Source organism: Haliotis rubra, unplaced genomic scaffold, assembly GCF_003918875.1.
Source record: "Haliotis rubra isolate DU_JTF1 unplaced genomic scaffold, ASM391887v1 Scf53, whole genome shotgun sequence".
NCBI classification, from domain to species: domain Eukaryota; kingdom Metazoa; phylum Mollusca; class Gastropoda; order Lepetellida; family Haliotidae; genus Haliotis; species Haliotis rubra.
The window spans coordinates 1,979,333-1,995,248 of NW_025767224.1; the positions used below are offsets into that span (position 1 = coordinate 1,979,333).

The 15,916-nt window shown below is 42.2% G+C and overlaps 1 protein-coding gene across 1 annotated transcript; it reads left to right on the plus strand.

Moving 5' to 3' along the window:
• The first annotated feature begins 315 nt into the window (after positions 1 to 315).
• LOC124253027 (adhesion G-protein coupled receptor G6-like) lies at positions 316 to 14,256 on the plus strand. Its single transcript, XM_046686742.1, has 17 exons — positions 316 to 487; positions 1,322 to 1,522; positions 2,141 to 2,311; positions 2,661 to 2,862; positions 3,410 to 3,603; positions 4,432 to 4,533; positions 4,926 to 5,170; positions 5,582 to 5,731; positions 5,907 to 6,001; positions 6,415 to 6,689; positions 7,221 to 7,396; positions 7,885 to 8,046; positions 8,543 to 8,670; positions 9,191 to 9,453; positions 10,014 to 10,083; positions 10,721 to 10,917; positions 12,578 to 14,256. The coding sequence occupies exons 1-17, from the start codon at positions 316 to 318 to the stop codon at positions 12,934 to 12,936; spliced, it is 3,162 nt and encodes a 1,053-aa protein (XP_046542698.1). The 3' UTR covers positions 12,937 to 14,256.
• Positions 14,257 to 15,916: the final 1,660 nt, after the last annotated feature.

Sequence of the window (15,916 nt, forward strand, 5' to 3'; positions counted from 1 at the left end):
CAATGCAGCACATTTTGCACGACTGTTTCACGGGTACATGCCTTTGATGATTTGCAAGTCTATTATTGCTAAGTACCATTTCATTCCATTTTGTTAATCGTGTGTACATATGTTTCACCTTTCTACTGTATCATTAAATGATTTGCAATTGCAATAAATGAAAATGTAATGAGACTAGATATTTGTGTTGCTTAACTTGTTATGAGGAGTATACATTGGAAAGGGACGTATAGAGGAGGTCCTGGGGAAAGGTGGACTCCCCTCCGTCCTGCTCTGCCCTTCAGCATCTTAACATCCTTTGGATCCGCTTCACCAATGACATGGCTGTTTGTATCTGCAGTTCCCCCCAAAGTGTGGGTGGACGTCAACGGGCGTGACAAGATCACCCTCACCGGCGGCTGCCCCGCCCTTCACCACATGGACGTCATTCAGCTGGCATGCGAGAAGCTCATGTTTAGTGTATGCGAGAAAACGGCGTCTGTCAGAAGTAAGTTGCAACAATTCAAGAGGTAGAGACCCTCATCTTTAGTCTTTGTATTGTGGGTAGTATTCAGCAATATTTCTGTAACATCAGTCATACAGTATTACTGTAACCTGGCAGCTGTAGTGTTGTTAGTTGTCAGTTATAAATGGTGTATGTATTGTGTTTGTAAATGGTGTAAGTATTGTGTTTGTAATCTTTCGGACACTGTCTCGATTAACGTTTCCAACTTGCAAAATGTCCTATTGTATGCGTGAACGCTGCATTCAAACTATACAATCACTTAATCACTGTTCTGTCATCTAACATGGAACATATTGTAATTAACAAGGCACCACAGACATATATCTTGGGGAAATGTGCAGTGACGTCACAAGTGTATTCTTAAGGCATACTGGTGTGTGGGGCGGTGGGGTAGCCTAATGGTTAAAGCGTTGGCTCGTCACGCCGAAGACCCGGGTTCGATTTACCACATGGGCACAATGTGTGAAGCCCATTTCTGGTGTCCCCCCCGCCGTGATGTTGCTGGAATATTGCTAAAAGCGGCGTAAAACCAAACTCAGTCAGTCAGTCAGTCATACTGGTGTGTCCTGGTGTCCACATGTGTAGCTGCGATCGCGCCTGCCTGGCTAAAGAGAGTATTCACTGTTACTAGGCTGAAAATAGTCATCCAAAACTCTAATCTTGAGGTCCAAGCCGAAGTTTCCTACTTGCATAAAATACGTCACTATCGAATACCCATTTTTTTGTTTGTTTCATTTTAGCCACCAACAGAACACATATATATATTGTAGACAGACAGACAGATATTATATTTTATATACATTGTATCGGTTGCAGGAGCTGATAGACCAATATCACCGGCCCGGTCGAACCAGAAGCAGTTATTGCGCATGCTCTCCACGAGCCCGCAGTCAATCATCTGCCCTATCCAAACCTCCTCTCCAGAAGAGCACGTCCTGTGGTTCAAAGATGGCGTCCGTGTACAAACCTCCTCCGACGCACATCTACAACAGACCTTCAACAATGTTCCAATTCAACGTAAGGCGTTTTATTTAAACTGCTTCTAGAATGCAACTAATAGAAATACTGTTCCGAAACACAAAGATGATGCTGATGTTGAAAATGCCTCCTTTGTCAGTAGGCCCATTGGATGCTCTTCGTATAGCATCGTCTCCTAGCAATCGGGTCCCTTTATTCTATGATGCAAATAACGTTTTAAAGTTATCTGACTACAGTTCTTGATCGAGTACTAAGCATGGGATCTCAGAGGTGTGACTTAACTTCATATTATGAAGGTTACAAGCACCATTGCGCAAAGTCTCTTCCTTGAACGGGCGGTGAGGTATCGTTGTGGTTAAGGAGTTCACTCGCCACACCGAAGTCCCGGGTCCGATTTCCCACATGGGTACAATGTGTAAAGCCCATTTCTGGTTCGCCCGCCGTGATAGTGCTGGAATATTGGTGAAAGGGGCGTAAAACTCATTCTTCCTGGAACATTGTTCACCGGTTTTCACAGCTTCAATTTTGGATTTAATGACAAGAAACATATATCCAAACTAATTTTCTTTTCTTGCATAAAGACGATGACTATTGTTCAATCCTAAGTTGTTGACTCTATTTGTACATATATTTGTTAAGTCGTTTGTGACATTCCAGAGAGAGCCAGGTCACTGCAGCTAGGCCTGCCCCTCCTTCGGCGTCTGAGTCAGAGGACCGGGGGGAGAGTGATGCACCCCTCCCGTCTCCAAGGCAACTACTGGTGCGAAGTTTGGCAACTCAACCCCCTGCTCAAGGTGAAGTCGCCCAAGTTCCTAGTCGTCTTCACAGGTAACTAGCGCATTCACGACCGGCTCCCCCCGCTGCTACAACTTCTACAACGTATACTTTAATCGCATACTTTTGACATAAGTACAACTATTCCATTTTAACCTCATTAATGGCACACTACTACCCATAACTGCAATAACAACAACGAAAATACAAATTATGTTTTCTTGTAAACTATGTTATATTTGGTATTACACTTTGTTAGCAAAGTAAATATTCCAGTACTATTTAGGTTGAATCGATCCATGACTCGATCTCCCTTTCGAGAGACCTCATCTTCTTGTAGCTCTAAAGAACAAAATGAGTATACGGCTGTTATTTGTAACCTCTATGCCATCGTGTATTCTAGACGTCATTACCCTCCATGGCACCCTGCAGACACGCGGCGTTCCAACCAACACCTCCGTCACCTTCAACTACATGGACCGTGCCGTCGACGTCCCTCTTAACGTGGCCAACTACATGGCAATCATCAACAACAACATCACCCGATCCATGAGGATGGTGGACCCAGGCCTGAGAGACATCGCAAGTTACGTGGATCATGTTGAGTAGGTTGTTAGAGTCATTCACAGGCAGGAATAGTCATGTAGTCATACACAGTCACAAGTAGTCATATGTGGTGATACGCAATCTCAAGCCGGCATGTATAGATGTACAAGTCAATCGCAGGCATGAACAGCCACATACTTCCCTCGAGTGAAATAGACTCGTGTACAATCACAGCCAGAAACAGTAATCAGTATAGATTCCTGTGGGGTCACATTGTCAGTTGCAACCACACGCGGTGTCGAGGTCATGTACAGTCGTGCAGCATATTGAGCAATGCAAGAATAATTTACTGACAGCTTCAGTATACAAATACTGACATTGTGAGCTTCATTCCATAAAGTAGTTACAAATCACTTCAGGCAAATGCTGCTTCTGAGCCGCCGGCAGGTTACTAGTCACGTTATCATATCCTACCGGGTACCCATTCGCGACTCGGTAAACATCCATATGTGAAGAATTCTACTTGGGCAAGGAGACGCCATATGTGTTTGCGATATTTGTCGCTTTATTTGTCAAGTCACCTGATGCTATGTTGATTACTTTCAGTTCAGACACAGGGGTCATTGACTTCTTCATCCAGATATCCCTGGTGAGAAACGTACCAGACAACTATAAAGACAGAGTTGTCTCCCATTACCTGACATCTCTTCACTCCGTCTTGGTACCACTGTCACGTGATATCAGCCAACACTGGAACCTGTCTCTTCCCGTCACAGATGCGATCAACTTGACACGTACAGGTGACTACATCACTGTATTCCATGACCTACCATGTATCTAAAGGATCTGTCCATTCTTGTCAGACATGTTCATTTGATGAAGCAACTTCACGTCAGTTCCTATTTCCACGAGTGACGGTACCATGACGGAACATGCCTAGGTTGTCTTTGTGCTTTTTGACAACATATTATTTAATGTCTTACTGATCTTCACGGACATCTGTCTTTGGTGGAGACTGAAAGTAGTTCCGGCACAGAGTATTCTGTCACTCGAGTGAAATTACATTTCATGTTTTTAGATACACACCGTACGTGATCACTTAAAACATCACAGATGTAATTTATTGTCTTTATATGTCCTTGCTGAACACAATCATTTTCGCTCCATGCTAAATGTTCATTCTTAGTTTATCGTTTGTTTAGACTGACTGAATATGGTTTTACGCCGTTTATAGCAATATTCCAGCAATATCACGGCGGGGGACACCAGAAATGGGCTTCACAAATTGTACCCATGTGGGGAATGGAACCCGGGCCTTCGGCGTGACGAGCCAACGCTTTAACCACCAGGCTACCCCACCGCCCCCGTTTGTTTAGAGGTCCACAACAACATATGTTTTGTGGCGTCGTTTCAACAACGGGCAAACTCAGCCAACCCATGTCAAGAAACTAGAATTCCCTCAGAGACATAAGACGATGAGTAACAAGAAGACTAAGTCATTCATCATATCAACTCGGAAACGTAGCTCGAAGGCTATTACCTATATAGGCAGTGTCACAAAATTCGAAGTCACATGAAATCCAAGTTCATGAGACAACACATCCATAATAGTCATTCTACATTCCCAGATTTCTGCCCACCCGCCTACCTAGAGGACAGCAGCACAGGGTTTGGTGCCCAGTTCCCCCAGACAGCTATAAGAAACAACGTGGACAGCATTGAACTTTGTGGTAGGCGACGTCGTTTGGACTCTTTATCACGACGCGTATTTATACTTGTGACGTACTTTGGCATATTTTGATTACTTACCATGCGATACACAGCGTTTTCTTTACGAGTTATCTTCAATAATGTTCTTACCATATACGAAATTTAAAGATAACCAATTGTTCCAGATCGTCATGTTTGATGTGGTAATAAATTCATTAAACAGAATTCCGGAAAACGAGTGTTCTCTATTAGGTTTGGACGAAAGGGGTTTATGTATGTTTACTGAAAATAGATTGGCCACTCCAGCGTTGAATAAAATAATGACAGTGTATTTAGAATTTGAATTCCTTGACACATACGAATGTCACAACTGATGTACTAGTGTGTATAAAGTGATGTCCATTTGCCTCAGATGGCGTGGCTGTCGGCTATGCGAATTGCCAGGGCAACTACGAAACGGGCGCTTACTGGGAGAACTGGCAAATCGACACTGACTGTCACAGGTCCTCTGCTAGCACACTTCCGGTCACAGATTCTGATGATATTGTACGGAACCGGAAGCCCAACATCAGTGAACCGGATCCTTTCAGAACACCGGGTTCTCATTTACCCCGTTTTCAGTTGATGCCTTCAAAAGATCTGGCACATTTAGACGAGGTGTGTATTCGGAGAGCAATTTTAGAAAGCAAAAGCATTTTTTTGCATCAGCCTAATTGTGCTTTGTTGCTCTATTTTTGGTCGGCATAGACAACCTTCTGCACAATGCTCAGTTTTTCTGTTTTGGTTTAGTATTTATAATCAATTACATTTATTGTGTAGATATATATTTCCAATTTTCAAGGAGATTCCAATGTATCTTTAGTGTGTAATGCGTAGCTGGTACAACCTGTCTGTCGTATTATGTGAAATGTGCGTACTATAACTGGGATACTGGGACTTTAACGTTCACGACAGGATACTGACCACATTGTTTAGATCATTTCGGAGGCACTTGGTGGTTCAAAGTTTTGTGGATATATTTTTAGCATTAATTTCAACAACAACATACATGATCATAATATTTCCTAGATTGAAATAGAAGATGGCAACGTCCGGGATGTCACGGACAAAATGGCGCAGATTCTGGACAAAACGTCAGACCTAACCGATTCCGATATTGACACATGTGCCGAGGTCATTGGCCGTATAGTGAAGGTCACAGCACCGTCGGCTAGCCAGGTAACTCCTCCTTAATATTGCCGTGTTTTACCCTTCCATTAACTATATAACTATATATATGTATGTGTCATTAGTCGAAGTTCCACTTATGGAAATTGTCTGATTCCGTGAAGGACGCATAAATGGCAATGATGTCGTCTAGGTAACTTTCCGTATAACGATGCTGTTGTTTCAGATGGGTCACCAACTTCTTCACACAGTCAACAGGATCCTGGACGCTGACACTGCCGCCATTAGAAGTGCCCAACTGAAGTCTCGGGCTGCCACCAGGTATTTGCCAATGATCCACCCGATCCCATTAACTAAAATAATAGTTCATGTCATGAAATACATCATGTAATGTTAAACCAGGGTGAAATACGAAACTGATAGATTAATGAAAAGTCTTAATATTTATGTTGACTGCCCGAACAACTTCACAGATGCAATAACTGGATTTTTTACACTAAATAAAGCTTACAAAATGGAATTTAGCGGATATGTATTCATTCAAACTGTTAAAAAGGGAATGATCTGCTCAATATAATTAACGTGACCAATAAAAATACCCTCATTTCCACGCATATATCTAATTCGTCAGTCGTATTATGTCACATTTGGCATTTGATGGAAGTAATCTGTGTTTAAATGTAAGGTTTATGCAAAAACATGAACCATTCAGCATTCGTTGTTTCTGAAATCAGGATCGTTGAGAATCTCGAGAAGTTCAGCATGAAGACCGACATCGGAACCGCCAAGAACATGCGCCTGGTGACTCCTAATGTTGCCATGGAGGTGTGGAACCTGGACGCCGGGATGGCTCCAGTAATCGGTCTTGGAGCCACTGTGGGGGGCAGCTGGAGCTCCCCTCTCACCAACCCCCGCATACTGACCATCCGAGACCGCTTGGACAGCAGTCTGGCCGAATTTGACGTGGCCATAGAGCTGCCACGGGAACTCGTCGTCAAGAACATGCATGGTAGGCGGCCGCTCGTCGTGACATGGCTTGAAATATATCAGCGCCTTAAACGCATCCAAACTGGAAAATAACCTTAGGTTTACCATGTTACACTGGCCTCCACATCTGTAAATCGGAATATCGATTGACTCCATAATTTGACCAGTAATCCCACCAGATAGTGACCGGTAAGACTAGGTCCCCAGCTTTGCATTTCTGTCCGTAAGGGGTGGCACTGCTGACCATGTCAGTACCATGGCATACTTTGATTGTGAGTTTGCTAACCGCTGCATCAACAATAATGCACGTAATTCTGTCGAACCCGGCTAATCCGGATTCTTGCAAATAAAGGACGCTCTTTACGGTCCCGACACATTGTGATATTTCTGTCAACCTTATCTTTATAACCTATATCTCCTGCTATTAGCTCACTGATCACTTAATTTCGTCTTACAGAAGTCCACTTTGGACAGATTCCACAGACTTTGTTAAAATTTTGTCAATTATTAGTTTAATAGTTTTCCCTACTCTCATTGTATGACTGTGTTACAGGCGAGAGTAACACAACCCGCCTCTCAATGCTCATCTACCGGAAAACGGGTCTCTTTACTCCTGTCGTCAACTCCAGTCTCGGTCTCGTCAACAGTGCTGTCATTTCCGCTACACTGGGAGGCAAGAAGATTGAAGGGCTTAACGACATGATTCGGATGGCTTTTAGACCTTTTGTTGTAAGTGCATTGATATGGTAAACCTTGCATATAACGAATCATGATGGAAATGGTTGCTGTGCCAAAGTATTAGTTTAACCCCAAAGAAGGGATCACACGCTGGAACACGGTTCGGAGTTGCTTCCCTCTTCAGCATCCCCTGTCAAGTTCTGTTCCGATATGGTCTTGCACTGTCAGCTTAATACCATTTGTTGGTGGATTTTAGTAAATCCTGCTGCCTATACTGACACGCCGTAATAAAAAACAAAATGGTTGAATCCATCTTGCCCTCTCTTAAGTTTGAAATTGAGTATGGGAATCATTCAGTTAATTATTAACAGTGTCACGGGTATACGTGGAGAACACATGTAAAGTCTAATGTAGAAGTGTAATATTAATAGAATTCGTACGAAGCCTTGATATACGTAGTTCAAATTAAGGAAACGTAACATCTGTATAAACCGAAATCTGAATTTTCCTCATTGCAATATATCGTCAATGTCTTGCAGGACACGAGGAACCACCTGAAGACGACGAAGTGTGCGTTCTGGGACTTCCTTGACAACCACGGTATGGGAGGATGGTCGACAGAAGGGTGTTACTACAACGGGACGATGTTTGGACTGGACATCTGCATGTGTAACCATCTGACCAACTTCGCTGTGCTGCTGGTAGGATCATACGGCCTCATCTTCGTTACATACGGCCAGAGTTACTGTTAGATACTGATTGTCACATGCTGTATGCATGTAGATTACTTCTTCGGATATTTTGTTTTCTTAGATGCCACAAGGGACACGTAGGGTAGAATAGATCAACAGTTCCAATGACTGTAAACATGGTGACTTATTAGACTAATGGACGGTGTCCAGTGTTATTCAACCACAGGTCAAGTACATATTCATACCTGTCCAATACCGGCGTTCTGGTGAATATGTCGCTCTAATAGTAAGTTTAACGACAACTTTTAGCTTGATAAGACCTGTTTATCGTATGTTCGAATCCTAGTCTTTGGTCTGTTAGCTCCCGGTGCGTTTCGCTAAAGTAGTTACCAACCTCGACCTTTGATCTTTATTTCGTCCTTCATCTCACACCTAATCTTGTAGAAACATTGTTCAAAGCAGTATTGAACCAACTCACTCACTCACTTTGCAATCATTTCTTCAGGACTTCTACGGACACAGCAAGCCTGTGGAGCCAGAACACGAACTGACGCTTAGCATCATCTCCCTGGTCGGCCTCAGCCTCTCCATCTTCGGCCTCGCCCTCACCATCATCACATTCATCTTCTTCAAGTCAGTAACGCTGGACTCTGTCCTTTGACTTTTCACCCAGGGGTGCAAATGATCCTGTAGTGTTGGGCGCCGCGAAGTGCTGTTCAAAGTTACATCTCTTTCTTCGGCCTTTCAAGTAGTTGCTTATCGTTGGTTCGAATATAATTTATTCTAGGTTCTTGGGAGGCACATAGAAGCTGGTATTCAAAAACAAAATATAAGATGTCAACTTTTTTTTATTGTATACACAACGTTTCTGGGCTATTCTTTGCCCCTTCGTTAGGTGACACATTGTGTATACAATTAAAAAAGAAGTTGACATCCATACTATTTTGTCTTATACTAATTTGCTCTAATTACGATATTTTAGGGCAAAATATAAAAAAATGCAATAAACATCTATAACATAACTCGTCGTTTATGGTTGTACAGGTCATAGTGATACCTCCATGTATCATGTATCAATACCTACCTATGATTAATCCCATGACATGACATACTGGATGATCTTTTAAAGATGTTAACTCTATTGTCTGTCCAGGAAACTACGTCAAGGTCGCGCCCAGCTGACACTGTTCCACATGGCCGTAGCCCTGCTGTGTTCCAAGGTCGTCTTCCTCGTGGGCATCAAGCAGACCAACAACGAGTACTTCTGTCTGTCCGTGGCGGTTTTGCTGCACTACTTCATCCTGGTGTCGTTCCTGTGGATGCTGATAGAGGCCATCTTGCAGTACATGACCTTCGTCAAGATTCTTGGCACATATGTAACGCGTTATGCGCTCAAAACCGCCATTCCTGCATGGGGTAAGAATCAGAGTCCCCATTACCCTTAATTAGTATGTAAAGAAATGCATTATAGATATATACTACCCATCAAAGGTTTAGACTCACTAGTGTTAATGTAGCCACTTACTTCAGTCAACGGTTCTAAACTAGATTTTGCAAAATATTCCATACTGTTTAAAGGTACTGTTTACACATGAACTGATGTATTGTAAAACAAATTCGTAACGTTGAAAAAATTATTGTCATGAGTTCAATAAATGATGAAACTCAGTGAAAATTAGCGAATTCTTAACAAAACCTTTCACCAAAACGCAGCTGTTCACATGCACGATATTTCCACATGCTTTTCAGCAATTTGATGCATGATCCTCGTGCAATTCATCTGCATAAGGTTTGCAGTTGGTTCCCTAAGTTAGGGGAGAAATTCATCTTCGATGGAACCACATATATATACATAACATACAGTGAATGCTTTAAGTGAGTCTAAACTTTTGATGGGTAGTATATGTCTGATGTTGTTATGTATATATGAATATATATGAACCTTATCTTCTATACACCTGTCTTTCTATATCCAGGCCTGCCTCTGATACCGGTGATCTCAGTGCTCGCTATCGACTACAACATGTACAGAGGGCGACAGTCGTAGTAAGTTCCTTCAGGTTTTTACAAGACCATGGTCACATGGCAGCCGATTGGCGTTTGTTTCAACCAGTTACAACCCATCGTCTCCATTTGTTAACGAGTCACAAGATTCGCTCCAGGATACAGGTCGGAATTGGTCTTCAGCATTACGTGCTTGCCGTATGTAGTCTGGCTAGCTGCGTTGTTCGACGCCCATGATGCCAATCACTGGATTGTCTGGTCCAGAGTCGATTATATACAGACCGAGGTCATATAACTTGTATTATCACTACAACCTAGTGGCTGTCCCTGCTTGACTTAGTTTCACACTTGGCACTGGTTACAACATGTAGGCGTCAGATGGAAAGGGCATCCAACAATTCTGACATTGTGTTTCCACTCTCAATACTGTGTTATCAACTTAGACAAAAACATACTAGTAACCCCCCAAAAATTAAAAAAAGAGAAACCATAAAACTGACCAAAATACATGATATTGCCATTTAGATTGTTACATACTTTTACATATTTTTTTTTATGAAATATAATTATTTGGTTCTGTTTTCCTAAGTCTTAACACAACAATATTATTGCTGATTTCCTATACGCCTTTACGCCTTTTTCAACACTAACATTGCTACAATGTAACTTTACCTCCTAGCTGCTGGATGGGGATGGAAGCCTTCTATTTCGCGTTTGCTGTACCAGTCGGCGTCATCGTTGTCGTCAACATCGTCATGTTCATCATCATCCTCGTCAGCCTTGTACGACGACCCGACGGTCTTCGGAGCACCCAGTCAAAACAACGACGAGCCAAGATGCAGTTAAAGGCCGCTGTCACCATTTTCATACTGCTTGGTAGGTTTCCGCCTCATTTTCGTTACAAGGAACTCTTAAAAGTTACTTCGATGTAACAATCCCATGTTACACAGTATATCGATGCTCATGATGTTGATCACTGGTCGTCTGGTTCAGACTCGATTATATATAGACTGCCGCCACATAGCTGGAATATTGCTGAGTGTGGCGTTAACCAAACAAACAAACACAAACATGTTGCACCGTGTGTTTGGTTGAAACTGGAAGGGTTTACAGAAACCAAATGGCTGCATCCATTGTTGACAATGACATGGGCAATATGGCTTCGCGGCTTGATTTACGTGCATATAGACAGTACGACGCTCGCCGAGGCAGACCAGGGTAGCTTAATGACTATTCGGCTCAATAAAGAAACTCAACCTGGATGTGCTCTTCCTGTTCAAACTCGTTAAAAAGTAAAACCTGCTGCCGTTTTAGCAAAATTAGAAATTTTTAACTTACCATAACTAATGCAAAAATACCACAAATTGTTTGTTTCAACTGTAATGCAATGAACCTGTAGAATTCCTAAGTGGCAGTGGTGTGATATATTTAAATTTGCGCTATATTTAGACAGAGTTCTAGAGGCTTCCACAGTGTTCTGACCTAAAGAATATTATCGAAAGATCTGCCTTAGTGTAGAATATTCTAGTATCTTATTCTTGTGCAAGATATTTTTATGGATTAAACTTCTTTTTTATTTCCCTCACAACGTTTCGGGACCATTCCAGGTCCCTTCATCAGTAAGCTGGTCCCCGGCTCCCTTTGCGCGTATATACGTATATTGCGATATGCGAGACGGGGTCCAGCTTACCTTCATCAGGTGAACTGACAGTTGAGACTAGGACGTGGTACAGTATAAGTAAAGTTGAAAACTTGAAGTGTTAATAACATAATGATGATAAATTCATGCTAGATATTATCTAGCATGATAATGATGATCTAGCATGAATTTATCATCATTAGGTGGTCCCGAAACGTTGCGAGGGAAATAGAAAAGAAGTTAAATCAATAAAAATATCTTCTATATCTCTACGTACAACTTCTAAATGCCACTAAAAGACATGATCTTATTCTTGTGGGGTACCTGTATATTGCCTCTCATCTCCAATTAAATCTCAGGTCACTACAAGATGAGCTTTGTGTGTGATGACCATACTCTGCCTACCATCAGTGTCTATATTGGTATAATCACTGCTCTTGTATTGTAGTACCTCTGAATATCTACTGTCACGCACGTTCTACTGTCATGGTGATACCTCTGTATTGATTCGACCAGCTTAGTAAATTCTAGAATTCAATTGTTAATTACAACACTTTTCTTTGTTATGAGTTGTTTTCACTCATAGCTCTCTTACAGCCTGTTTTCACTCATAGCTCTCTTACAGCCTGTTTTCACTCATAGCTCTCTTACAGCCTGTTTTCACTCATAGCTCTCTTACAGCCTGTTTTCACTCATAGCTCTCTTACAGCCTGTTTTCACTCATAGCTCTCTTACAGCCTGTTTTCACTCATAGCTCTCTTACAGCCTGTTTTCCAGTTTTATGTTTCAACATTGCAATCAACAAGTAAGAGTTTTCAGATTTAGGAAATCACAATATGTTGGTTAATAACAAAGTTTCTTTGCCAGTGAGTGTACATGTATTACCTATACTTCCAGGATTGACGTGGATCTTCGGGTTCCTGCAGATTGAGGATGCTCGGATCGTGTTTCAATACATCTTCACCTTCCTCAGCTCCCTGCAGGGTTTCTTTATTTTCGTTATGCTGGTAGCAAGAAGGAAGCAGGTTCGCGATCAGTGGTACATGTTGTGTTGCAACAAGCAGGATAATCGTCGCGCTCCTAAACAGGTGTCTCCAACCAACAGCAACTCAACGTCGTCAAACGGCTCCGGGGGTAGTCTCTCCTTGCACAACAGCAGCACAAGAACTCTTCGCACCAACATAGATAGGGAGAGCTTTGACTCCGTGTACTACATACCAACACGGAGGATGCCAACAGCCTACAAGGCGCTGTAAGGAGTAGAGGACACACAAGAAAAGTTATTTACTATTATAGTAATTTGACAATATTGTTGCAAATATTTGGGCAAGTCGTAGTGAAACTGTGCTATTCCTCTTTACAATTTTTATTTTCTAAATCATCACAATTACAAACAGCTATAAAATATGAAACCAGTAAGCGAACACCACTCGAAAAACGTTGCCCAATAGGAATCTATCCTCATGTCTTTCAGTGCCCGGCCAATGTAGTAGTTGCAACCGGGGACGTAGTTTCATTTTGTTGTACCGGCAGCAGTGTCCCGGGCATCTGTGACCCTAGCTTGTGGTGTATGTATAAGCCCATGTTGTCTGTCTCAGAGTAAGGTGGTGGTATCCGATCTTAGTACACACCCCGACATCCAGGGAAACCAGAAATATTATATGTGGTCTTTGATTCGTCAGTGTGAATCTCTGGACACACTGGCGCCACTTCCTATGCCCTTTCCTTGTCGAACAACGCGACGCTAAAACGTAACTGTAAAATCTCATGTTGCTGTTCTTTCATGACGTAAACCAGAGGCTAAAGCACCTCATGTCCCGCTCGTGGCTGGTTTAATGACTGGGTTCCGTCTAAGCTCAAACGGGCACAGCTGAAAGAATTATCACGTGTGACTACCTACAACATATTTCGAAATGATACACTTAAAATTTCGTTCATATTACATTACAGTGCTATTTAAACACATCAGAATTAAGTTGGTATACAGCATGACTGAATACTGTCAACTGTATCTTATGTAATATTAGCAGAAGGAGTATGTAAAATCAAAAATTATCCCCGAAGGATGGTAGTTGAAGTCATACGCGCATTCTGATTGGTTTGTCGTATTTTCACACAACACGTAAATCGATAGGATGATGAGAATTCTTGCAGGTTGGGAATGTTGTAGTGAAAACAGAGATAAGTCATATGACGTCACCTCCGACACGAATAACTGATGGCTACGGAGTCCACGATAGTTGTCATGGAGATTGAATACACTGGATAATCGAGGCTGGACACTGGATAAACGAGGTTTCCCTGAAGTAATACCGTTACATGCTATACATACCAGTGATGGAAACTGTAAACAATAAAACGTGATGGATCCAGTCTGTATAGGATATTAAATGGCATAATGGCAATATTCTAACAATACAGTCGCTCAAGCATCACGTGATGCAAACTCGTCTGTTGATTGGTCTCCATAATAATATATTTGTTTTGAAGTGACAACAAATTTCACTTTTATAAAGAGGAACATATTTTCTTTGTACAAAAATGTAAATAGATGGTTAAATAAATAATTGCACGTACATAGTATTTGTTGATTATATTCTCACGTGGGTTCAATGCAGAGCTGCAGCAACTGTACATTGAATGCCATTAAATGATTATCTGGGATGTGGATGCCAGTATTGAATCTTTTCACACATTTTTCGTCTATTACATCTTGCAAAATGTGATATAAAAATACCGTTAGCCCTCAACTTATGGCCACGCATGGTCTAACATTTCATATGAAACTCTGGGCTGATTCACTTGTACCAAACTGTGTACAGTTTTAAGAGTTCTTATATTGGATTCCGAGGTATGTGGTGTGCCTATGCTTGGGCAGGTGCATTTTCCCGCAGCAAGGGAGCTAACTGACCGAAAATTTCAGCTTCAACCCAAACAGCCTCAAATTTAGAAGCTCGATCGTAGTGCCACCTATGGCTATTGTGAGAGTTATGTCCCTTCTTTGTTCGTCCAATTGAGCAACCAGATTGCACTATCTTTCACATCACTTGCATTTACTTCAAATATCATGACGTTACCCAGTCAAGACAATCAGATCGATATTCAAACCTTCATGAAACAGGTCTTCAAATCATCTCAGCACCTTGTTTAGAAACATGAAAAGAAACGGAACAATTCTGCCTAGGCACAGCTCTGTAAGTTCTCTACAGCTCCAACATTTGAGTGAAATGTCCACGTCTGTCACCATGTTGTTATGAACCGTATGTCGACTTGGTAGCGCCATTTTGATTGGAAGATGCATATATACTCGATAGTTCGGCCAAAACATAACGCCATAATTCCAGCCTAGTTGTGCAAGGGTTGAAGCTGGACTTCCATAGTCAGCTAGTCCCCAGGCCGAAGAAAGGTGTATGAGATACTAAGGTTTGGGCCATCCTTCAGCTTCCTTGTTACGCAGTACCCCTTGGAGGAACCTAGTCTGAGTGAGTGAGTGGCATTTAAATGTTTGTTTCGCAGGGTGTCAGTTTGATGTCGGAAGAAGCCTGATGTACATTAGTTCGTAAACTTTGGTTAATCCCACGATCCCGGGGTATTGCTTATGTCCGGTGCTCACGTAATTAGTTACTAGGACCTCGGGTAGAATGTGTTCCCGAACCCACAATGTGATACAGTCGGAAAGCTGCGAGGAGTTAGACTGACTGACTGACTGAGTTTGGTTTTACGCCGCTTTTAGCAATATTCCAGCAACATCACGGCGGGGGGACACCAGAAATGGGCTTCACACATTGTACCCATGTGGGGATTCGAACCCTTCGGCGTGACGAGCCAACGCTTTAACCACTAGGCTACCCCACTGCCCGCTAGTCAGTCGGGCATACTATGGCTGCAAGTTACTAGCCCACAAAATAATTGACTAGCCCGAGATTTGTATGTTGAAACCTAAGCAAAAGATTACAAAAATAGATGAGAATAAGATATTGTCGGCATGACCCGGGTTTCATCATTAAGCTGCTAATATGAACATTTTTATCTGGCCATAATCATCATTTAAAAGTGTATTATAGCTTAACAAGTCGGAGAAAGTGATAAATTTACAAAACGACCCCAGCCGGGCCAGTGAATGTGGAGTGTGTGTGGCAGATCATACTGGTCTGCTATCCCACTGCCAGACCATGCGCAGTTTAACATGCATGCTCCTTTTGTGACGCAGTACAGTTACTGGAGCAGATTGGTTCT